Genomic DNA, 25420 nt, shown 5'->3' with positions numbered 1-25420 from the left:
ACAGAATTCTCAAGAAGATGCTGAGATGCTTGCTCAGCAGAGGCAAGAGTGCTTGGTTTGGGACGTATCTAAAGTAATTAACGCCTACATTGAATGATTTGAATTTTTTTTTTCCCCTATCCTGTAACCTCGCAAGATACTATTACATGTTATTTACTGCTTTCCTTTGAAATGCATGTGGTGAGGACTCTGGAGCCATATCTTTCATATTTCAGTCAGTTTTAAAACAACTGAGCGCCTGCCTTTTCTAAATGTGGCTTCTGAGCATGAGGAAGCATCAGCCTCTTATTCATTACTGCTAATATACTGTAATTTTGTCATAGTTCTAGTAAGTCCAAGGGGTCAGGTGTTCAGATGTAGTCACTCAATTCTGTGGTGGTAATGACTTTAAAGAAAACAAAAAAGCCCCACCAGTAACCAGGATTGCGTGGTGCCATTATAAAGCAGCATTTAAATGCTACCTAGCTGGCTCTGTGTTCTTGCAGAGTTTCATGGTGACTCTGGAATCAGGAATTAATGCATGGCTTATGCATTGTGTCACCACGAAGTTAATAGTCAGCAATCAATGCAGAGCTAAGGAAAAGAAGGGGAAAAAAAGACCTTTTTGACTAATAATGTACTCATGCTCTTCTGATATCTTGGTAACTAACAGCTCTTTTCATACTGTTAAGCTAACTAGGGCTACCTGTGTCCCACTGACAGTGGAACACACTGGGTATTGAAAGCCAACACCTTGAACAGCCCTCTTTTAATCTGTTTATTTTCCCAAAGAAGCAAAAAAAAAACCCAAAAAACAACCCACAACCACTTCTATAGTTTTTCATAGGTACTGTTTTAAAAGGATTGCTAATCCTTCTGCTCAGAATTGCTTTTGTATAGAAATACTTTGATGCTATGGGTGCTAATGTTTTAATTGAATACTCATTGCCTGTTGTTGGTGACTGGGGATTCAGAACAAGGCTAGCACTTGCACTTGGAAGTTGTTGGGAGACTGTATTTTAAATCTCTCAGGTGGCAGCAGCTATCAGGTTGTACAACAGCCAGTCTTCCTCAGGTATTTTGCTCTGGAGTAGCCACCTTGCTGACTTGGGAAGGTGGCTGCTGTGAGAGCCAGGGGAAAGGGAAGAAAAATCAGCAGCAATGCCGGGAATAAACGTTCCAAGGTTTCAAGGTGGAAGATGAGTTTAAGCCCATAGTTTAAAAAAACAAATCACATCCAGAAAAATATCAATGCAGATGGAGGAGGGTGATCTTGAGGAAGACAAAGTGACAGTGAAACGCTTCTTAAAAGCCATTGCGTGCTTTAATGGGAGAGGTTATGACTGCAGATAATGTAATAAACCTTCAGTGAATTATGACTTCCTGAAAGACTGTGTGAAACCTTACCTGAATAGAGAAAATTAATAGTATTGATTGCATTTTTTGCCTGCAGGTTTTCGAGACTGGGTTCCAAAAGAGCTGCAGAGAGTTGGTTGTGTGGAACTGCTAAACACAGTGCAAAGGCGAGTAAGGCCCAAACTCCATGTCTTTGGTGGGATCCATGAAGGTAAGCAGCACTGCTTCTCTGCTCTTTGATCTGAGCCTGGTTCCAAAGAAGCACACGTCAGTTGTGCATTGCAAAGGGTGGGTAATGACATATTGGACTAAAGTAGAGAGGGAACTGAAGGAAGTGATTGCACACACGGCACTTTGTGAATTTATGCCAGAATTAAAACAGGCTGTTTCAGGAACGTGTGCTGCATTTTGCCACCTACATCTCTCACTGTGCAAAGGTTGTTCTATACAGGTTATTTGAAAGCAATTTAAATTTTGACAAACTTAGTTGGAGAAACAGATGAGATTCCCCACACATGCAAGCCAAAATGAAACTTAGTCCAATTATTCCAAGTGCAAGAGCCAAGAAAGGTGCTAGAAAAAAAGAAAACTGAAGACAACTTACTGTCTCAGCTCACCTCCCTCAGCGTGTAAAGAAAAGCAGAAAGGAGGGCAAATATCATTGCCAGAACTCACTTTGCATGCATTTCTAAAAGTATCCTGGGATACGGTTCATAATGTGTGTTACCTTACAGCAGTCTCACATATAAAAAGAGATATGCTCATAATCAGTTCCAGATCAGAAACAAAAAGCTGTTTGTTGGCAGTGGGAGGGAATGAGATAATTTTGGAGACATTTAAATATTTAAACCAATTTTGTAGCTTTTACATGCCTGTGAGACAAATATTAGGAAGTTTGCCTGAGAGAGTGTAAGTCTGTGTGACCCTAGGACTCAAAGTGATGCAGTAAATGCTTTATATCCCCTCCCATCTGCAGATTTCTGCACTGTTTCTAATTAGGTTCTCCATCAGCTCACAGATTTGGAGAACTTCACAAAAGAGAAATGGGAAGAAAAAAAAAAAAAAAAAGGACAGCTTTGTCAACTAGTACCATTGGTTTTACTTAAGCCCTTTTGACATTATGAAATTGATTTTATTCCTGGTTTATAAAGTTCTGTCAATAGTTTTTAAGGGAAATACTGATGTGACTTCAAGTAGCATGTTCGCTGTGTTAGAATGCTCCCAGGAAACCACTGGATATTTTGTAAAAATACCAATCCTTGCATACTGAGAGTAAGTGAACACAGCAAGAGTTCCAGCTGAAACACAGAAATGGTCTGCAGCTTTTGTAAGCACACTGGATACTGAAATTTTCAATTGCAATAGGAGAGAAAGGTATTTTAATGCACAGGATCATTATGACAAAGCACTGAGGGACCATAATGCAGCATCTTACATTTAAATCTCACATGAAAGGTGGTAGCACGTGTTGAAAGTGAACATTCAAATACATTCTTACAAGAATACTAAAAAAGTTTAGAACCTGTTTTAGTATTTATGCAGAAGACATAAGAGTGGCCTGTTTTGGTACAGAAAGAAATAGCCAATTGTTAAGAGCATTATCCTGCAATGCAATTAATTCTCATTCATCTCTAGCTTAGATGAACACAGACTGCATTCCATTAAATCGAGGGAGGCTACACACATTCTGATCATGCCTGTTTTTTTTCTGGTTGATAAGTAAAAACAGCCACAAACAATGTTTTTCCCACCACGAGATGATCTAAATCAAAATTGCTAGTCCAAATAAATAAAGTGCAGCAATTCTGAAGTGATTATTCTTTGTGATAGAAACTGTGGGTAGCTGGATTTATCTTAGCTTTCAGACAGCAGCGATCTGTACTGTATCATAATGGTTTAAAAGAAAAACATTTTTCCCCTGTGGGTTAGCGGTGGGAAGTTCTCTTCCTCTATGAACCTCTAATAAAAAAAAGTGCATTTTGTGCCAAATTCTTCCCAGACCTGTTCTAGTTTCTTTGCAAGCTCTCAGTGGATGTCAGCTGAAAACAATGGATCTTATGCACCGATGGGACTGGAGCTCTATCTCCCTGTCCTTGAGAGAATGTCTGCAAGAAGAGAACTTCTGTGCTTTTGCACAGTGAGAAATTCATGTTCTCACGTCATAGTATCACACACTGGCTTAATGAAGATTCAGGTGTGACTGTTCACAAGGCACACAGAGTTTGTTCCGCTTGCCCAAAATTCTACACGTGTGCAGGCCGCTCTTCTATCCCATCCTGTTCCTGTGTGGCAGGTGGAAGAGATGATGCAGGCTAGGAGAGAGGAGGCATTACTGCTGGTTCCTCAGATTTGTCCGAAACAAGAGCACTGCTGGCCAGATGTTTAGGAGGCTGAGAAGCATCCAGCCTCCTCAAACTGATGCTGTGGTGTTACTGTGGAGTCAAATCCTTGACATGTTGAAAAATCCTGTGATCAAAATTCACTAATTCTTGCTTTATTTGGGAACAAGTTGTCAACATCCCTTCACGAAAAGCAGTCATCTATGTAACTCTCACCTCAGTTTTCTGCTTAAGCCAGTAGTTGTTCATTGACCTCCTGCGCTCTACTGTGCTTACAGCAAGAGATTCCTTTGCTTAGTCATGATTTTCTCTGGTCTTTTTGTGAAGAATTTAATCTCTCTGTGTTCTTGTTAAGTCTATTCTTACATTTGAATTCTCTTGCCTGTTAGGCTGATGTAACTGCAGCCTCCTTTCGAATCAGCCAGTCTCAGCTCTGTGTGAAAGCCTCTTAGAAGCAAACCATACCTGAATTTTACACCGCTGGTTAGATCCAGTTATTCATTCAAAGTAGTACTTTGCAGCAGCATTTATGAGTGGGACTGTATCAAAGAACCACCGAGTAACTTGAGTTGGAAGAGGGCTACAAGGATCACGGAGTCCAACTTCTGGCTCCGCACAGAACCACCCCAAATCCAAGCCCGACATCCGAGTGCTCCCTGAACTCTGGCAGCGTGGGGCCGTGCCTTGTGCAGAGTGTTCCGGTGTCTGACCACCCTCTGGTGCAGACCCTTTCCCTAACCCTCCTAACAGCTCCATGCCATTCCCTGGGGCCCTGTCGCTGTCAGAGAGCAGAGCTGGGCGCTGCCCCCCCCTCCCCCCGTGAGGAGCTGCAGCCACCATGGGGCGACCCTCAGCCTGCTCTGCTCTGCGCTGAGCAAACCCAGGGCCCTCAGCTGCTCATGCTAATAGATTTCTGAGGTTTCGTGAGCCAGTGTGAACACAAGCTTGGCAGTCGTGCAGTGAGGACCTGTATGATAAAGGCTATCATGGGAAAAGCTTACGAGGTTTCATTTATTGCCCAGAGAGGGCAATGATTTTTGTAGATTAAATGGAAGTGACTTCTAAATCTCTTGTTCCTTACTGTTTCTTTTATTATCTGACAGGCTTTACAAGCTTGCAAAGTACAACACGCTAATTAAGTAATTAGAAATAGTGCATGTGTGGTTTTGTCTCTGGTTTTCTGTAACAAATTGCAGCAGAGGATTTTCTGTGAGAAAATGTGTGCATAAACCAAAAGCTTCAGTTCTTATTTCAAATACGGTATATTGTGCTTTTTCAATCAAGTCTTTCTGGCAGCTTTCAAGAGCTCATGTCGTTTTGAAGGGATTAATATAATTTTATTCCAAAGCATTGATCCCACAACAGGCTTTCGCTGCAGCTGCCCATGGGCAGCATCGTTTGTTTATATTACAGTAAGTGTGACACATTGTCCCTACAGGTTATGGCATTATGACAGACGGTTACACAACGTACATCAATGCTTCAACGTGTACAGTCAGCTTTCAACCAACCAACCCTCCAATTATATTTGACCTTCCAACCCCTCAAGGATCATGAAGCACTGCTGCACGTTTGGAACTGAGGAAGGTCTATAAACTGCCATTTTCTAATTACAATACTTGCATTCTGTTACATGTTTATTTCAAAGGTTTTTGTGGGGGGGCATTTTGGGAGGGAGAGTGGAGGGGTTTTTGTTTTGGGGCGGGGGTTTTTTTTAGTGAATTGCTGGTGCAACGAAACAAGACGAAAAGTTAGAGGTTGTGCTTTTTGGAAATGCAGCGTTCATTTGAAATTGGAAGAGCATTGTGAATTTGTAAAATTAATTTTGTCTTTCAATAAACTGCCATTGTAAATTGTTATAGTGTTCTCAAAAGGACAGCCAAGCTTTCTTTTAAGAAGTGAGAGACCTTATTTTAATATTATATGATAAGCTAAAAAAAAATAGGCAGCATTTAAAAACACCCAAATTTGCACAACTTTTGTTAATGTCGTGGGTTTTTTTTAATGTCTTTTCCCTATGGTCTAAATGTTAGCTTTTCATCTCTCCATTTATATTCTTTTTTCTTCCTGCCTTTCTTTTTTACTTTTTTTTTTATAGCACAGACAAGACTTTGGGGTCCATTTGCCTCTTGATATGTGTGCGTGTGCTGAAACTTGTTTCTGTTCACAGTAAAATGCAGCGAGGGGAGAATAGACTTCTCAGTTGTTTGTTTGTCCACTACCTGCTTTGTATGGTAAAGAATGGTATAGATAGCCACGGTCTGTATGTGATATCTGCCTTTTATTGTTTGTTTTTAAATTATTTTAGCTTTAAAAAACTGGGAATGAAAGCTGCAAAGAGCAGGCGTTTCATGCAGTAAAAAAAATAATGTAAATGCGGACTCCTTTTAAATATGAATTTATATATATATGTATTTTTTGTGCATTATAACTAAGCTAGGATTTAATATTGCCAGTATAGCATCCGCAAAATTATGCTGTACAGCACATCTAAATTATGAAGGATGTGACACATTTTCCAAGTGCTCAAGGCCTTCCAGAGCCTGAGTTCAATCTTTGTTGTAGTTCAGGCATGTATAGAGTCATATGGATACAATCGAGCCTAACTAAAATAAGGCTTAGTTGTCCTTTATATTTAAATATTCTTCTTGTCTTTTTTATTTCCTTCTTCTTATTTTGCACTGTGTGTAAATGCAATCTTGCTAGCACAAAATACTGTTGCAGATAGTTATTTCTGTTCTACCACTGTAAATGCTATTGAGCTTTGTTCTGTTTTATGTTAACTTGTTAATGGAATTTAGAAAGCAGTTGTTTCTTTAAATTTATTGTGATATATCTAGCGGCCTTTATATGCAAATAAAATTGCAAGATTTTTAAATATGTGGTTTAAGGGAATTTTACATTTTTGTGTGGCATGAACAGCTGGGGGTGCAGCAGTAAGTAAGAACTTTTCTAATCCTCAATGAATTTTTATGGCTTACCATTCTTAGGATGTCAGCTGGGTCGATAAGGCACTCGGAATTTTTCTCTCACTTCTCTGCCATCCATCCTTTTCATTCCTGTTAGACAGAAGAGGTTTTGTCTTCAGGTTACATAATTCAGTGCAACCAGGATTGCACAGTTAAGTCTTGCAGGGTATTGTTTTAGGTGACACAAGGAAAAATGGATTAGGTACTAACCTGTGTACTTGTTCATTAGCACTGAGCTGCAGGGGCTTTAGGCTTATCCAGCGTGGGTTAAGAAATGAATGGTCATAGATAAACATAGATAAATAAAATGGATCTTTATTTGAATCTGTTCTCAGTTGTGTGGCTGCAGCAGAATCCATAGATGGCAGGAGAACTTCTTGAGATTATGGTTCAATGTATGCCTATAGAATGACAAACACAACGGAACCTGCTGGTATTGTGGCAATACAGTTAAGTATTTAATAGCAGAGTCTTCTTTTCAAAAAGCACTTATTGCTGTGAAAATGTAGTTTCAAAAAAATAAAATGAGGTGTTTCCGTGATTCTGCACCTGCAGTAGTGTGAATACAGGAAATGAGGAGATAAACAGCCTTCCCATTTGTCTTAATAAGTTGACAACTATTAAGCCTCCTGGTGCTGTTGAAATCTTATTGTAACCAAAGATCAGTTCTTCATTTTGGGTGTCAGTTCAGAATCTTTTCTTTTTTCAGTCAGCAATGGGTGGTAGACTAGAGAATTGGTTTTCTCAGCCACACCTGTTTGCTGACAAAGAACTGTATATTTAAGAACAACTGTATTTAACATGGCTGTCCTTCCTCAGATAAAGCTTCTTGGAGGACAAAAAAAGCCAAGCACAACCTTACATATAATGCACCCTGCGTTATTCTCACTCACTGGTATTTTGTTTGTTCTTATCACATAAGGAGGAAGGATCCATTTCCTGGGATACTTCATTGTGCCATGAGCTTCTAGAACATTCCAGCCATTGCACCTGGATTGCTCTCCAGCCTCCCGACGGACCTGGCAACTCTTCACTGCATGCATGTAGCTAGGACAGGTGCAGTCTGTGATACAGGTCTGCATTCACTGCTGCAGGTATTTGTAGCGAAAACTGAGTTATTACCCCTAAAGCTAAAATTTTGAGTCAGCGGGTTTGCTCAAGGATTTGAGCAGCCTGAAGCCTTCTGGCAACACTCGGATAAATGAAGGCTGGCAGAAGCGCAGCCAGGAGTATGTCTTGAGGAAGGCTGGTAGTGAGGAAATTCCAGGCAATTCCTTGCAGACATAAAAGTCTGTACCAGGCTCTGCAATAGGCAAGCTGCGTATGTTGCAAAGGTTTGTATCTTTTGGTTTGCCTTGCAGCTTTTTGACCATGGTGCGTAGCAGATAGAATCAAGTTGTCCTGCACTGGAATAGGAGGGCCTTTATTTGTAACAGCCTGAGACTTTTCCCACTTAGACGAGCATCAAGGACAGTCACTGCTTCATCATCAAGAGATGTTGATGGTGAATGCACATGTTCATTTAGAGAAATGTGTATTCTTCAGAGGTACTTTCAAAGCGTTTTTTCCTCTTGTATGTTCTTTCTCTGGCTCTATCAGCTTTACCATCCTTGCAGCTGTTTTTCATCACTTGTTCTTCTCCATGCCAGGATCTCCTCAATTTTATTTTCTCCTTTTGCTTCATGATTTTAGAAGGTGATCTAGCTTTTCTCAGAAAGGCAACATTCTGGTTCTGAGCAGTTACAAAAAGGCCAGAAAAACATTTGCAGAGATATTTCGGTGTTTTTTTTCTTCCTGTACTCTTTAGAGTCTTTGAAATGTATATGTGTCTATCTACTGTCAGAGGCAGGTAATTTTCCTTTGCTGGATGTCAGCCTTATCTGACAATCAGTGTAAATAGGGCACAGTATGATTTGAAGAAGTACTGTTTCACAGGGAGGCAAAACTGCAGTGAATCTGCTTCTTTTCAAGGATTCCTCACTAATAAAAGTAGCTCAGTATCCATACGCAGTATAAAACTTGGATAATAAGTCTTCCTCTGAGATCTGATCCAAGTCCATTGAACTTGCTGGGAGTCATTCTATAGACTTCAGCTGGCTTTGGATCATACACCTGGCATCTATCTGCATTGTTTCTGTCTATTACTCATCCTTCATACAGGAGGAAATGGTGTGTCCCTGGTTAACATGCAAGAACCTCTTGGCAGGAGGAGGGACCTACCTATTGTAAGTGCTGAATCTTTCCAAGTGATTGATTAATGGCAGTGTAGTCAATTAACCTTTCTTCTTTTGAGAGCAGCTTCCATCTAGTCATCTCGCTAAGGCTGAAAGCAGTCAAGGCCTTTATCAGGGGAGGGCTGTGGAACTGTATGCTCCCCTGAGGTGATTGGTTCCCAATTCACTCTGCATAGTGAATTTAGTGAATTCAGCAGACCTTGAGGTCAAGCATTTATTAGGCTAAGAGACTGTCAAATCAATCTGGTCTACTCCAGGCAAGTTCTACCAGGAGAATGGGTTCTGCCAAGACTGTGTCTAAGAAATAGATTGATGGCTAACTCCTGGTTGAAGCTGCCTTTCTCTTTTCCATTTTCCGTGAATCAGAATTTTTTTCCCCTCGCTGACACCAATATTTTCTCTCTAGACAAATTTTATTAAGGAAACTCCTGGAAATGATCCATAATTTAAGGTGGAGGGAGACATCCAAACTCTGCAGTCCTTCTGTTTGGTGTTAAATTGACACAAGGGCTGAGACCTTGCTTTTGACCACACCTGATTGAAGTACATTCTGGAATATTCTTCCCTCACCAACAACCTCCCTCCTTTTTTCTTTCTTTTTTATTTTTTTTTTTTTTATTATTATTATTTTTTTTTTTCCAGCATGCTGTCTAGTAGTTTAAGTCAGGTAGGGATTCTTATTCTCCCTGCCTGCCATGACTAACTTATTATTAGAAGTGCATCAATTTCGGTGTGTGCAGGAAAGCCTGCAACAAAGAGCAGTGCGTTTTGTCTTGCCCCTGGCTTGAGATATAGATCCTATCTTCCTTACAGATTCCTCATTTGTAGTAACCAGCCTTTTATGCACTGTCTTTGTTGCTAATTGACATTTACCCACTAAGCAGATTAAATCTTCTTATGACCAGGTGTAGACACCTGCTTCAGCTATTTCAGCCCTCACAGGACACCCTATGCACTTTTGCAGAAAGTCCTAGCCATCAAAGCACTGTCTGCTCTCCCAAGGCGCAGAGAAAAGGACTCTAATAAATCACTGTACCTACGTGCAACATGGAAGACTAAAGTTGGGTTTTAACATTTTCAGCTTCAGTTCCTGTCAGCCTAATTAAGAGAAAATGCAAGAGAAATCTGAGGGAGTTTTAGTGCACTGAATCGGATTTCAGTCATCCATATTGATTTATTTTTCTCCATCTCTCTATCACTTTCCATGCCTTCATCTCTGGCTTGAGCCAGCCAACTTTGTAATGATTCATTCATGACCTGGCTCTAAGGCTACATCTTGTTTTGTTCTACTCTCAGTTTTGCTGAGGACGTTTTCCGCAGGCTCAGTTTGCTTTCTGTTGGTTATGGAATAGAACTGGAGAGGTCCTTCATTTCTTCTAGGGAACGTTTTTCTGCAGTTCTTATTGCTCAGTTATAGCCACTTGCTTTGTACCTGAAGTTTGCATTCGCAGGAGGGGGTCTGACAAGAGGAGAGGTTTGCCTCAGTATAGGATAACTGAGTGAATGTCTTCCTCAAGATGAGGTTAGTGTTTACCTAGGCTCTGTGGTAGAATAGGATTTGTCCGCTGAGGAGTTTGGACTGAAAGGCTTGTAGGCGTTTAGGACTTTTAATCTACAAAATATTCAAAAGCAGGCTTGAAAATGTGGAGTTAAATGTCTGAAATAAAAGACTTGGTCTTCCTCAAATCTCAATAAAATCTATTCTTCTATTAATGTTAGTTACTATTGCTGTGACTCAAACGTGTAAGTATTGAGAGGAGCATTCTGGGATGATTTCTGTTAGAAAAGAGCCAACACAAAATATTTAATTTTTTTTGCATACTGTCCTGTACAGTCCTCTTCAGTGTTCACTGCCATGCAAGTATTTCAGCAAAATATTTCTACTGGCTGCAGGGGGTCGGTCACTCTGCAATTGGAGGAAGAGTATAATTTTTCTCTTTGGTTGTTGTTGTTGCTGATTGTGGATACCTTGTGTCAGCATGGATCTGATTTGTTTGGGAGCTCATAATACACACAGCAGGAGGTCACCCATGCTGTAAGGCTGAATCTCAAAGGACAGGTTGCTGCAAAGGTAGGAGAAAAGGAATATATTGACTTCACAAGTGGAAAACTGACTTGCCTAAGATCACACAGCAGATCTCACGTTCTTAACCAAGTCTGCATCTCTCAAACTGTTTCGATGACAGTTCCATTTTTTACTTTGGAAATAGGTGGAGAACCCAATTCCTTTGTTTCCCCAACAACAAAGCTGCTGCTGTGATAATCATCCCTGGATCCTGGAACACAGAATGACAGGGGAGCCTTCTTTCAGCTAGATGGAAAACAAAAGTCAAAGCCAATTCCTGCATTTTTAATCAAGCCAGGATACAATGAGGATAAACGGGTAAAACCAGGCTCCTGGTAATAGAGCAAGCAATCTTTGTTAGATGCACAGCAAAAACCCTTATCAATCATCTTAAAGTGCATCTTGTGTTTTTTCTTCAGCAGGTAAATAAGTGATGAATTAGCTTACTTCAAACTCTCTGAAGATCAGCACTAGCACAGATTCTTTGAAAGATCTGAAGCAGGTACAAAATCTTTACGTTACTTTAAGACAGAGACTACAGCTCTGTCAGTAAGACCACCTTGTTATTGGCTTTATGTTATGAGGTATCTAGAGGGTTTTGAAGACTGCATATTTGAACATCATATTGACACTGAGGCTTCTGGCTGAAGTCCAGCTCAGACTGGGGGAGAGTAGCAGCTCCTAAGAGGAGCTAAATTGTATTGATTAAGGCTTCCTAATCAGCAGAACTTCTAGTACAAAGTGCTGCTGAATTTACTGGAGACTTAAAACTACAAAATACATGGACTTATTATCCATGATCAATTGTACTAGACATAAAACTTTGAAATTCAATAGCTACAGCTGCTTAAAATGAAACTCAGTGTATTTTTGTCTTTGATTGCGGTTTCTGTTACTGAGGCCAGATTTTCAGGTATCTTTAGGTTACCAGCAGCATTTGTAATACCTTAATAGATACTGCATCTTTGGTGGCATTTAAATCCATCACCTCACAGTATCTGGAAGTATGGAAAAAATCTGTTTTTGTGTCACTTCCTGTGCAAAAAAAAGCGGATTGATTGCTCCAAGATTACTTTTGTCAAATTTTACTAAGTTACCAGTTAGATTTAAACACAGTGGGTAGCTGCAGATTAAAATTTACCATTCTTACTATAATGTCCTGCAGCAAATAGCAGATTATGCAAGGACTCTCCCAGGAAAACCTCAGCTTCATCTCTGTGATAGCGGTGCTCAACCAAGGCTGCAACCTGCTTGATTTGGTGTTACGTGTCCAACGTGAGAGTCCTTTTAGAGTGAAGCACACAGCAAGCAAGAATCAGGGAGAGCAGGAACCAGGTAACAGGGTGCTGTTCTTACTGTTGGAAGGAGCTGTGGGACAGAAATTAAGCAAAAGCAGTTACATAAGTAACCTGTGGCCAAACTAAGCATAGGATCCTTATTTTCTGAACATGCAGTTTGCAGCTGTTTCATTTCTCCAGCTTTCTGTTTTTAAAGGTCTTAGAGTGAGAATTAACTGGTTCCCTGATCCTAACTTGTAGGAACTAATTAAAAATAATTATTTACATGCGTTACTTGCTTATACTTTTCAGAATTAGTAGTGTTCCCATGCTTCAGGCAAGATGCATGCTGGTTTATTTAGACAAGCAGTATTTTATTCCTTGTTTACTGAAATCTTTCTTTATTTTCTGATAAATCTTACACGGGTATGTAGCAAAGTGACCAGGGTAAGAACAGTTTTAAGTCCATCACAGCTCAGATGTTTCTGTGCATCTGTGAAGTGTTTCACAAAGTTCAGTTCCTTGGACAGGAGTTGTTCTCTGTTGAAACATTAATCCCAGTTTATTTTTTCAGACCAGTCAGTAGGACTCCTATACACCATGCAATAATATTTTTTTTCTTAAGCTACGTGTTGATAGACTTAGCTCCCTGATGTAAAAGCCGTGCTTGAACAGTGAGGGAAGGTGAACAGCATGATTGCTCTGATGATTTAGCTTGCTGGCTTTTATATGGAACGAGAGGAAAGCTGGTCGGGTGTCAGCAGTCATTACATTTTGTCTGTGATGTGCTTTCCCAGCACATTGGCACATGTGAGGCTGCCTTCTAACTACTAAAACAGACTTTTCCAAGGAACAAATTATCTATCAGGAGTGTAGTAACCCTGTGCAGACAACCACAGCTGTAGCCTTCAGTGGCTTCAGTGGGATCATGTGTCCTGGCCAGAATATAGATATGAAGGCCATTTAAGCTGTGGTAGCATTATTCATCGTGAAAAGCTTGGCCAAATAACAAAAATACCTCTGGTTTTGTTGCTAGACAATTTTAAGAGGATTTTTATTGCAATGAATTAGTCTTGCATGGTTACAGAACTGCAGTACATAGTTTCAGCATTTCTATGGATTTGATTCTGTGAATTTAGTGACACGGTCGCGTGGGTTAGGGATGTAGGGCTGGGTGCTGTGCTGAAATGGCTGATGAAAGAGGAACACTTCTGCTTCAGTCTAACAAACCTACAGCCAAGAATGAAGCCCTGGTATTACACTGGTAATATTTAAAGGGAGGCAACACAAAATTTAATCCTTCTTACAAATACATTTTCATTTATATATATAATTTTTAATGTATCATTTCTAAAGTAAATTTGACCAGCAGCAATTACGTTGAATTTAGAAATGAACATGAAACATGGTACCTGTGCATTTGCATATTTAGTTATTGAAATACTTGTTCATCTTTTTTCTGGCCTCTAACAATCATTATGTAGCTGTGCTGCTGTTTGTTACTATGCCCATAGGCCGATGCTGTGGTGGTAATAGGATACATCCAGAGAGAGAGGCTCTGCCATCTAGGTCAGCTGGTTCTTTTTCCTTTGAGACAAGATAGTAGCTCTTCGTAGCAAATGAAGCCTCTCTAATCTTCAACCATTGTCCATTTACACATGAGTAAATAGGTTAAACTGTTCATAAAACGATAGAATCATACCAAAGAGTAATACAGAGTGGCAGCAGCAAAACTGAAAAGCAGTCCCTTATATTCTGCTCTGGCTAGTACCTGCCACCACACTGAAGACAGAGTACGGTATTGGATAACGATCAGGTTAATGGATATGGGGAAATAGGGTAATTCAGAGAAGAGCCTTGCCTTCATTCCTCCTGCCAGGGGACCTGAGTGCTCTCGCAATGGCCCTCCAGAGCTCAGCCCAGCAATTGGCCAGGTTCCTGCAGGTGAGGGGTGACCAGCACAGCACAGGACCCTGCCCAAACAGCTAAGTGACCTGATTGCGTGACATACGTCTGATGCACCATGATTGCATCTCTGCGTAAAGGAGCAGTGAGTTTCATTACATTAGCAGTTTTTCTGCCTACTTATTTGCACTCCAGAAGTACGATATCTTTAATCCTCCAGTCTTCAGTGCTACAGCCCATTTGCTCCTCCTCAGCTGAGCAGGTCTGCTCGTGATGGCCACTGGCTGAGCACTGGGACTGCCCTGCCCCTGGGACTGCCTGCCAGCACTGAGAAAAGGCTTCTGGGATGAGAGGCAACAAGTGTTCTCTGATGGCAACATGTTTTAGAGGATGTTTGCACCCAAAACAAAATGTTATCTGTCTAGAATATAAATAAGCATGAGCAGGTAACAGTACTGCTCTGTCAACCAGGAATGAGTAACTGAGCTAGGCAATTTCCCAAGCCCATCATAGTTCCTTACACTCTAGAAAGCTGCTATGATCCCGTAATAATCACTGGATGTTAGCTTTCCATTCGGGTAGTTTGTCCAATATAATTCAGCCAGGACTTGTGGCTCATCCTTACAATAATAGGTCACCATATGTTTCACATCTGGTCCTCCAGAAAAGCCATATTGCACACGATACCAACTATTTTAGGGTACAGTCTCCAGAGATCCTTAAGTGTGACTAGCAGTCTTGACAGTTTATCAGTTGCATTAATCAGCATTAAAACCTCATTTTACTATTAACAAGCATAATTAGTACTAGTCCGAATGACAACTAAAATAAGCAACTTCACTAGTTTTGTTTTTAGCAAGCTGTTAAAGCTGGTTTGGTTTTGTTTTTGTTTTTTCCAAAATGAAGGCACCTAAAACGCTAAGTCCACCAAAGTCCACATTTTGCCACCAAAACTCATTTGCCCAGATTAACCTAAGTTCTCCAGTGATGATGGAGCAGAATTGTGTTTAGTCAGACAACAAAGTTAAGATTGTGGACTTCTTCATGTTTGTGTCTCTCAGAAATCAGATATCTGTAGTTTGCCATAGGAGAGGGGGCTGTGTTAGAGTTGTCTGCAATATCTGAATATTCACTGTTAGCTGAAGGCTTCAGTCTGCAGTCAGGATCTAACTAGCTTTTATGTGGGAGAGAAAAGGCAAAAATAATGCCATTTATAGACAACAGTATGCAGAGAAAATGTCTTCTCTTGCCCCACACACCACATCCTGGGACCTGCTGGTATTTATAGCTTGAAACACTTCATTTTCTGTAGGTTTCCTGTAGAGGATTGAAACTTGATACAAATTCTTTATGTGAAAAGTATTTCACATGAAGTTTTCCTGTGAGAATAAAACACAGGAGCCTCCATTACTCACTGACTGCCTTGCACAGTTTTGTGCACATCTTTTGTTCTTAGCCTGTGTCCTAACAGCCTTTTCTCAACATACCATCCCCTAAGATATTAATAAGAGGAGAGTATGCAGAGTGCAGACGTACTTTCTAACTTTCAGTAGTCTGTGAGACTGCTCTCTGCAAGAAGTCAGCCAGGCAAGCTGTGAAAAATCTTTACAAAGAGCCAGAATGCAATAATTTGGTTCTCTTCTCCATTACTCACCAAGTGAAAATTCTCCTTGTGCTCCACACAGTGCAGTCTGGCAGCTTTTTAACATCACCAGGTTGGGGGATGCTGTTGGAAGGACTCCCCTGTGTGCCACTGCTGAATGGGCAGGCACAGCAGGCCGCGTGCTCTTCAAGTAAAATGCTTTCTTCTTCCCTATTTAAAGAAGAGTTTCTTTCCATCACGTTTAGCGAACATTTGGGATTTCTGGACCCCAGGTGGAATGTAACAGGAAGGTATACGTGCTGCCTTAAAACCTTGGGGGGATAAGGGCTAATTTCCAGGTGGCTCATTATAACAGGAAATTGTCTAAAAGTGTTGTGAAATTCTGGACATGCCTTTGCTCTGCATATGCCCTTCTTCCAAGAGCAAAGAATTCCTTCAGTACTTAGAGTCAAAATTTCCCCTTTTCTTTTTGATGGGCAGAAAGCTGTTTGATCCTCCCAGCACGAGGTGTGCTGGGTGAGTATGGGTTTGGTGGGCAGCTTTGGGCACTTTGCATCACAGCGGATGACACAGACTACTTCCTTTGTAGCCACTGCTGTGTCATATCTACAGAGGGAGGAAAGGCATTTATTCCAATAGCTGCAGTAAGACTGGATTTATTCCCTATCTCAGCTTCAGATAAATACTGGGGTACGCAGTGTGTGTCCTGAGCCAGAGCCACACTGTGATGTTGCTTTCCAGGCCACTGCTGTCGGTGCAGGCTGGCTCCCTGTCAGGCTGGGAGTGGAGCAGGAGGCAGTGGAAGTGGTTTGAAAGCTGTCACTTCTGCGAGCACCCAGAGCTGTGATGCTAATCAAGAACAACATGGGAGATGGACGGGGCTCTTTACATGAGCAGGGCTCCAGGGTTGAAATTTATTTTAAGCTTGTGCTTATTTTTAGAACGTTTCTTGCTGTTGTTTTCAAACCTATGCTAAAACAATTACTGTTGCTGAGGGTCACCAGGAGTTCAGCCGTGCTGAAAACCTCCCAGCACCGCTCCGAGGGCCTGCATGGCCAGGCAGGGCAGCCCTCACAGACACCGTCGCTTAAAGAAACAGCAGCTTCTGGCTTCCCTCTTCCTAGATGTGAATGAAAAGCATCTTTGAGCCCTTTTAGCTAATGTCGTCAAGGCACATTGCCAAAATCCAGTTCCAGGTACCCCAGCACCAGCCCTGCTGTGCCCTTGCATGACCTGGCTGCTCCGTTCTTGGCCGGGGGGAGGGACGGTCAGGTGTCAAACTGGCTGCTGTTTCCTTCCAGTGCAGCCCACGAGACAGGCTCTCCCATAAAGCAAGATAGCGAGAAGCTAAAGCCATAACAAGAACAAAACTCAAGTCTTCCAAGGGAGCCACTCAAACACGTTCCCCCCATGCTCAGCTGTGGGCCGCAAACCACTGCATTTCTGTCTGGCAAGACTGTGTGCAAAGAGACGGACTGCTGTCTGCACACCACTTGGTTTAATTCTCCCATTTCCTAACTGATACACAAAATCATTTCTTAAGTAACATCATTTTTACGTTTAGAAGAGTTAAGATACTGATTTTTCTGGTCAGTCCATTGACTGTGGAGTCACTAAGTGATGCAAGGCAGCTGTTTCTCCACTGTTAAAGTGTTACTGCTGAGAACTTTATACATATAAAGGCATAAATAAACCTGCACTAGGACGAAAGAGTGTGGCAGAAACAATAGAGATCCTGGGCTGTCTGTTCACGACAAAGACAAGAACTTTCTGAAGATGTGACAGAGCACCACGGCTCTCCTCCCCACCACTTGAAGGACTCAACAATCCAAGTAAGCACTATATTCCTTGTATTTAAACCACATTTATTCTTTTCACGGCCATAAAAAGCAGAACACGTGGGAGGCCGTATCTTCCCCCAAATGGTTTATGTTTTGGCAGCTATGCTTCAAATGCGAGCGGGACAAAAGTTGTTGCTCTGGGGAGGGAAAAAAGATTTAAACAACAACAACAAAAAATTTGAAACTGCCTGCTTTCACTTACCTGATGCACTTTCTGCAGCAGAGCATTGACTGCTGTAAATCTGCATGCACTGCTGAGGAGCTGTACTGTTGCAGATGGAAAGCTACTTCACATGTTTTTGTGCATTTGTGTATGTATTTTATATATAAATGTAAAATGACATTGTTTTCACTTTTTGTGTGTGTGTCTCTATGTGTGCATATATATATATATATATATACACACACCAAAATATGAAAGAATGTGCTGCTTTTTGTACCTTGACATGCATGCACAGCAGCTAAAGCACCTGGTTTCATGGGATATGTGCACACGCATGCAAAGACAGTTACTTCAGAACTGTTTTTGTTGTACCCAACTAGGAGGATTTTTAATAGCAGTACTCAAGAAGCTGCAAGAGAGATTTGTTTTCAGTTTCTCAGCCATTCATGAAAAATATTTGCTCGTGGATTAACTTGCTTATAAAACCAGAGCTCTGGTTGTAAGTAATCTTCAGCACTGGCCTCTTATACGATATAGAAAAGTTGCACTTCTCACCACAAACAGATTTTATTGGGTACGAGGGAACTGCAGTTAAACAGGTGCAAGCCTGATCCTGCAGCCCATGGAGTCAAAGTTTTTGCCACAAATCTCAAATCTGAAGACAACCCCAGCTTCTGGTGGAAATAGAGGATGTTTTGTTCTGTGATCAACATGCTTATACTTAGTAATGCAAAGTGTGGGTACCAGACAAGTACAGCAGATTCAAAGTAAATTCTTGATGGAGAGACTGGCGCGTTCGGGAAAGGGTCAGTCTTTATTGCCTGTGAGGGTGCTGTCAGCATAAATAATTATCATGAACTTCAACTTCGAGCAATCAAACTTCATTGTATTGAAGGAGCCCCATTAAATGCTTAGATTGTTCTTAATTTGATCTAGTGCGGTCAATTCCCTCGGGAAAGAGAGGCTGAAAAAAAATCAATATGCCATCGGAAAGGAAGCAGAGGTGTTCTGTCTCATCTAGCAGAGGAAGGAGAACCGTCTGAGGCACGGGAGCCTATCTCATCCTGCTGAAACAAAAGAGTGATGCATCTTCCTGCATGTGGAAGATGCTCATCAGAAGCGCTGGAACCACTTGGAGCAGATTTTGTTTTGAAGGCAACTTATCAGCTGAGATAAATCAGACTCAAAGTAGTATTTCTTCCACAGTAGTGCTCAGATTACATGTAAGCCTCCTCTCTTCCTTTCCCAGTTCTTCTTATCTGGCTTGTCTGACTGATGTGCCCTGCCAGTGCTCTCCCACTTGCTGCGTGCAGCTGGCGACTGCTGGAACAGGCACTGATGCTTCTGTCCTTGGGGAGAGGCACAGAGCAGAGAGGCTTCAGTGCATCCTCCCTTTATTTATAGTTCTGCAAGTCACATTAAGCTGCTGGTTCCAATTTATTTGTTTTAATTTCCACTTTCTCAGCAGAGATAATGGAATAACTGCATGTTGAAAGGGATCCTGGCTTCATGGACAAAACTATGAATTGCATAGAACCATCCTTACTATTCATCATACTTAGGCCAGTTAACTGTTCTGCTTCAACCTGTATAAGCTCCCCTAATTGAGCTCCATTTTCTACCTTAAGTACCTTTCACTGTGAACTTTGCTGTAATGCTTGTTGCAGCTATGCTGGAGGACATTTAAAAAGTTGAAATAATTGGCACGGTTTTGTTTTTTTAATTAAATCTGCTTTTATTTCTTCTCCATTAAATATTACCCCCGGTCACTTTGTAGTTACTCTTTTAACCACAGTTCATACTGAAATGTTTTTGACCAAAAGAACAGCTTGCGGTAAGCAGATTTTTGGCCTAACAGTTTGAAAGCTGTAGGTGAAAAACTGACTTTAAAAAAAAGCAACCACATAACAGAGAAATATTAATAAATCCAAGGCCATTTATAAAGTAAAATTATTTTTTATTTGCAAGCTTGCCTTACCTGCCTGATTGCAGGATTGTGGATTGCAAGTGCACATGGAATTCTGAGATCTGAGTTTTCTGCCAAAAAGAAAATTTTTCTGGATTGTGTTATGGATAACCAAATTAATGTTATGTCAGAGATATTGCAAATGGCACATATGGAGATTATGCACAAAAATATCGTATTTCTCTTTCTTTCTCATCATTGGTTGAATATTGGAAAACATTACTTTGTTCAGAGCAGGCATGACAACCCTGCTCTTTCCAGTTGGCTTCAGCAGACAAAAGATGGCTTGCTCCTACTCCTCTATGGTGAGGAAAGACAGCAGGCTTTCACAGGACTTCAGCCTTTCCCCTAGAAGTGAGTTCAGAGTGCATGCTTAAATCCACTGTGAGCAGATAGCCAGCTTTCTTTGGCCTTTTCAAAAGAGATGAACAAAACTTGTAGCTTGCTTGTAGCAAACAGCCACCTTTTTGTGTGGGAGAAGATGGCTTTTGACTGACTGACACGGCAGGTGCCACGGGAGCCGAGACAATTCTGCATTTCAACCGATTGTTGTCACTACCAAAGCCTATTATCTAGGGTAATAAAGTTTAAGATTAAGGGGATTCTGCATGTTTGTGTTATTCCCCACAAAGCTTATCTTCTAATAGACCAGCTGCTTTATTGCACTTCGCCCACCCCTTCTCATTGTACGGAGAAGCCGCGTGCACAAATGGGAATGCACTGAGGCAGGCCTTGGCTACCAGCTGGGAATATCGTATCGCCCCCAGCCTCCATCTGGGGGTATTAAGTTACCATCAGTTGCCAGCTGGGAACATCGTGTCTTGCACCTCACCCAGCAAAGCACATCGCATTGCTCTCGGCTCCTGCTGAGGTCAGAACCAGGTTGCATTCCCACTCTTCCTCTCTGGGACTTGGGTGCTCAGCATGCAGCATTTCTTGCTCTGCTGGCCTGCAGTGAGCGTGCCCGCTTCCTGCTGGAGATGCAAGTGTTCAGATGAAGAAGTCTTCTCATTCTTTTCTCTGGCATGTGCCCTTGGAAAAAAATGTCAAATTTCTGTATCAGCAAGTATTCAGATGAAACTGCCAGTCGTTCATCACTCCGAGAATGTATGCGTTTCTTTCCCTCAAGTCTTAAATCTTGCATTCTCTGAAGGCCACAACATTAAAATAGTATTGCCACATGTCTTATACCAAACAGGCAATTAGCTAACCTCAGGTTGGGTTGCAGTGGGATACTCTGTGCATCTCCCTCACTTCTATTTTTTTTCCTCTCTGGATATACCCAAATGCACTGTAAGAAACAGCATCTGCTAGTGTAACACCTTGCCTTCCTCATAGTGCCCAGGAGATCATTAAAATAATGTTAGCATTTCACTTCCAGTCCAGAGATCTCTCAGTATTTGAAAGGGACATAAACTGGAAGAGCAGGCCAACAGGAGCCTCCTGAAATTCAGCAAGTACATGTGCAAAGCTTTGAGCCTAGAAGGAACTTCTAGGACTCTGACTCTGGAAGCAGGTGTGGGGAGCACCGGGTGGAAGAAAATGTGGGGACTTGTGAGAGACTTCCAGCACAAGATGGGAGGAAGTGAGGATGGCTGACATGATCCAGGGCTGCAGCACCTGCCTTGAGTGGAGAAGCTGCTCTTGTTGGAACTGGAGAAGAGGCAGATGTGATGGAATCTAGCAGCAGCTCCCCAAGAAATCAAATAAGTGGTGCCTGGCTGTTCAAAGGGGTGCACGGTGGAAGGACAAGAACTGTCTTAAATTGAAATCTGAGTGGTTCTGAGTGGCAGAAAAAAAGTCTTTTTCACCACGAAAACAGGGTAGTGGTACAAGTTACTCAGAGATGTTGTACATTTCCATTTTTGGAGACTGTCAAGATCCAGCTGAATAGAGCAGCTGTACAGCAGTAGGTGCCTTTGCTTTTGCATGGGTAAGGCAATGGATTTCTACTGGCAGCTCCATTGCCTGCTTTCCACTTGCAACTCTGCGCCCTCTCACACTGGCTGCCAAGGCTGTGCTTCCCAGCCTGCCTATGGCAGTGTTTATTGCTTGTTCCCATACTCCTGTTCTTATCCTACTGTGCTCATGGCAAAGCCCAATATTGCTGTCGTAGCTGCTTCTCATGGGCTGTGATTGCCACTAGCATGAGCATCACTCCTTTCCCACCTTTTCTCCTACTTTTCTCATTCGGTTGTAGCTTTAGGATTACTTTGAGAGCTCAAATAATACACAGACATGAAGCCAGCAAGGAATTTGAGTAGGTATGGATGAAAACTTTGAGGCACAAAAAGGCCTTAACAGCCCCCAATTGTAACATATGGGGAGGAATACTATAGCCTGTCAGTGTCTGTTGTACATCTCAAGGCATTCAGTATCAGCTCTTCTGATACTTTATAGTTTCAAAATGAAGACTAGGGATGACATGTTTGGTCTTTGGGGATAATATTACCTTTAATTAACAGGTAAGACTACCTCTAATTTAGAAACTGCAGCATCTTTGGGATTGAGTCACAGTGTATGGATAAACTGGAGTTTCAGAACAGCTTCAGACATCACTTATTTCTGTCCCTGATTCAGACACACTTTCTTGATACTGGCTCAAGAAAATAAGCACTTTAGGGGACAAGTTGGAGGAAGGGGGAGTAATGGTGAGACGATTCTTGTATTTTTTTTGATACCTATTAATATTACCTTGGTCACAAAATGCAGACCTAGGCTTCAGAGTAAGGTAGATCTTAGCAGCAAAATGCATAACACTTACAAGCTAGGAGGCCCTGTGAGTGTCATTTGTTGGGAAAAAGGGAAGAAAGAGTGGCAGTTGTGAGCCAAAGTGACTCTGCATGGTCTGGAGGACTTGGGTTCTTTTATTCTGAGACATCTGCATCAGTAATACTCTATTAAACATAGATAATAAGGTACGCCACCCTCAAAACTCAGAGACACAGATAAAAATACTAGGTAAGGATTAATCAAATATCAACCAAATGTGAGATGAAATCAGACAGGAAATTTTCCCTTTGGTGTTTCACTTTTGGGAAAGATCTAGTCTGTCTAACTAGAACTTGGGCTCAGGGCACCAGCTGTAAATACACTATAGTGACAACACTGCAGCTCACACTCCTGTAAGCTGCTTTATCAGAAGGCAACAGCACTTAATTTAGCTCTTAATAAAAAGTGTCAGAAGATTAAGACCAAGCTGAAAATTTCTACCGCCATCCTGGGATTTAGAGGTTATTTTGAAATCATTAATACAGCCACTATTTGAACTCTTGATCGTCGAGTATTAAATTCATCCATAAGTACATAAATCATAAGACATAGGAAAGCAGGGCTACGCAGCACAGGCAGGCCTTTTAAACTTGCTTTTCTCATCTTTGCCAGCAGTTGTAATGTATTTTGTCATCTGCTGAACTGCATGAAGAAGCAGTGCTGTGGCCCTCCCTATGCAATTCTCTCTCTTCATGCACTGAATTCCCAGGTGACTTATTTCCCTCCCTATGGCTCCCTGGCTTGATTTGTACCACTCCTGAGCACAGAGGAGCAGGCCTGGCTTTGCCCCCTGCTCTTTGCAGCAAGCAGCTCTTTCTGAAGTACCTTTAGATGATCTGGATGATTCTTGACATGTTTGTAGTGTCCTCTAGTTGTGGTACCCTGGAAAATCAACTGAACAGTGTGCTGAAAGAGGGTGAGTTATGTTTCTTGGCTCAGTGTAGTTACGTACTTCCTCATTCCACGGGGGGGTTTGGGTGCATTATGTATCCCTGCATTGATGTTGGGCTGTGCATTAGGGGTGACAGGGCCATCAGGCACTCTCATCCTTCCTTCCTTTGCACTGGCAGCAGCAGACGAGGTGGTTCAAAGTGGCAGCATCAGTTCTACTCTGAGGTTTTTGTTGACCATCAGGCTTATTTTTTGTCATGCTGTGATCTTGCTCATTGTACATAGCTGTTGGATTTCTCCATCAAGATTGCATTCTGTATTTTATTATGCTGTTGTTGAGTCAGTGGCTATGAGTGCTTGTCCACACTGACACGGCAGAGCAGTTCTGACTTGCACACGTGATAGTAATAGGTTTAATGACCTGATCCTTGGGCTGTGGCGATAAAGAGGACAACTTTGTTTTACTTTTGAAACGAGTGGCTAATGAAAAATCACCCTCTAAATTCAGAAAGCTCAACTGCTTATTAAACTGTTTATTCAAAATACAGTCTATATTGGAAGTAGACAAGCCAGCACAGCTGTCAGGGAACTCTAACAGCAATTGTTTTGTTCTGGAAGTTCCTAACAAAAAGCAGTAGATCAGATGAAAGATTATGCTGATGAGCATGTTTAGTTGATGCTGCTTTCTGACAGCCGCAGCCTTTAAGACAATGGCCATGTTTTCTTCTAGAAACAGCTCATCAGAACAATGACCCTCACAACACAGATTCCCACAGAGAAATTAATGTTTTCCATTCCACTCTAGAGAGTACTTGGATAGAACTGTCACTCTACAGTATTATTCCACGGTTTCATACTCTTTTTTTTTTTTTTTTTTTTCCTTCACATAATATTTTTCTACCCTTAAAATAAGGATTCCTATGAAATCCCTGCTTGCCATTGCAGGAAACTGTTGTTTTGGGGTTTTTTTCCAAGCATCCCTTGCCACAGCGCTGACAGCTCAGGTTACATTAGGAGATCTCTTAGGAGGTGAAGTGGACTTAGTAATGCATCCGACTTTCATTACTCAGCCAGATTGTGGAGTCTATCAATTATCCCCACATTGACAGTGTAGTGAATTAATTGGCGCGTTTGACAAGGACAGCTATTACCCCGTGTTGTTCTGACAGCTGGGTTTGATATCAGAAATTTGTCAACCTTTGCCTCCACGTAAGCTGCTGGATGAACAGATCAGCCCAGGACATATCAAGATTTTTTTTTTTTTCCCTGTGCAATCTCAACATCTGGCGATAACCTAAACCCTAAATAAAATCACAGACATTCATAACATCCATAAGCAAACAGCCCACCAGACCTGGGCCATAAAACAACCCACTGTCCTGGCTGACAAAACGTTTGAGGAGTCAGAAAACTAATTTATTATCAGAAAAGTTAGCACCCTTCAGTAATGACTTTCCATGTGTCCTTCAGGTTCCATTCATACTTGCAGGGTGGGAGTATTTTCAGTTTCTCTGAGTTCAGAGGTGACAAGGCAGCTGATAACTTAAACTTCACCTCACTCAGGTGGCAGGATTTGGGTGGTAGCTCCGTGTAAGTTGGATCTGTGCTGTGCTCTAATTGCTGCTACCCCTGTTTGAGACAGCCAGCGCTGACAGTTTCTAATCTTCTGTCTTCTCCATGGCTACTCACAAGAGCTTCTCCCCTGCCTTTTCAGACCAGATTAGAGAATGACTCAGAACGTTAACAAAGAAAACAACACGCAGGAGTTGGCTGTGGCTCAGTGGCCTCACAGCGGCTGTCGGTCTCCATCCCTCCTTCCTCCAAAGGAAAACACGCGGCTGTTCTCCAGCTCTGCCTTGGTGACTGCCATGCCCCCATCTTTCCCCTCCAGCAGAATTGCCCCCGCAGGTAAAGGCAAACAGACTCACCCTGCAGCCTAAAGTATCTCAGGTGGGAGCACTTCGATGTGGAAATTCGTTAGGCCCAAGATACAGCACCGGTCATGCTTGGAGGTTAATTTGTAAACAATTAGTGTGTGTTAAAGCTATTAGAGAGACAGG

General features: G+C 41.8%; 1 protein-coding gene and 1 long non-coding RNA gene across 3 annotated transcripts in view; both read left to right on the top strand.

Moving 5' to 3' along the window:
- The window catches only part of MPPED2 (metallophosphoesterase domain containing 2), a 122466-nt gene extending 117101 nt beyond the window's left edge, over positions 1–5365 (top strand). For both annotated transcript variants that reach the window (XM_042882764.1, XM_042882765.1), the window contains 2 exons: positions 1433–1546; positions 5113–5365. In XM_042882764.1, the coding sequence (XP_042738698.1) occupies positions 1433–1546; positions 5113–5231 (233 nt within the window). In that variant the 3' untranslated portion in view covers positions 5232–5365. The remainder of the gene's footprint in view (positions 1–1432; positions 1547–5112) is intronic.
- Positions 5366–11120: 5755 nt separating this feature from the next.
- LOC122186258 lies at positions 11121–25135 on the top strand. The gene is made up of 4 exons (XR_006181105.1): positions 11121–11260; positions 11362–11444; positions 12108–12277; positions 25075–25135. It is a non-coding gene; the product is annotated as an uncharacterized LOC122186258 (long non-coding RNA).
- Positions 25136–25420: the final 285 nt, after the last annotated feature.

The sequence above is a fragment of the Lagopus leucura genome, unplaced genomic scaffold, assembly GCF_019238085.1.
Source record: "Lagopus leucura isolate 7727_CA_CO unplaced genomic scaffold, USGS_WTPT01 Super-Scaffold_100035, whole genome shotgun sequence".
NCBI classification, from domain to species: domain Eukaryota; kingdom Metazoa; phylum Chordata; class Aves; order Galliformes; family Phasianidae; genus Lagopus; species Lagopus leucura.
This window is presented reverse-complemented; position numbering and strand designations above follow the sequence as displayed.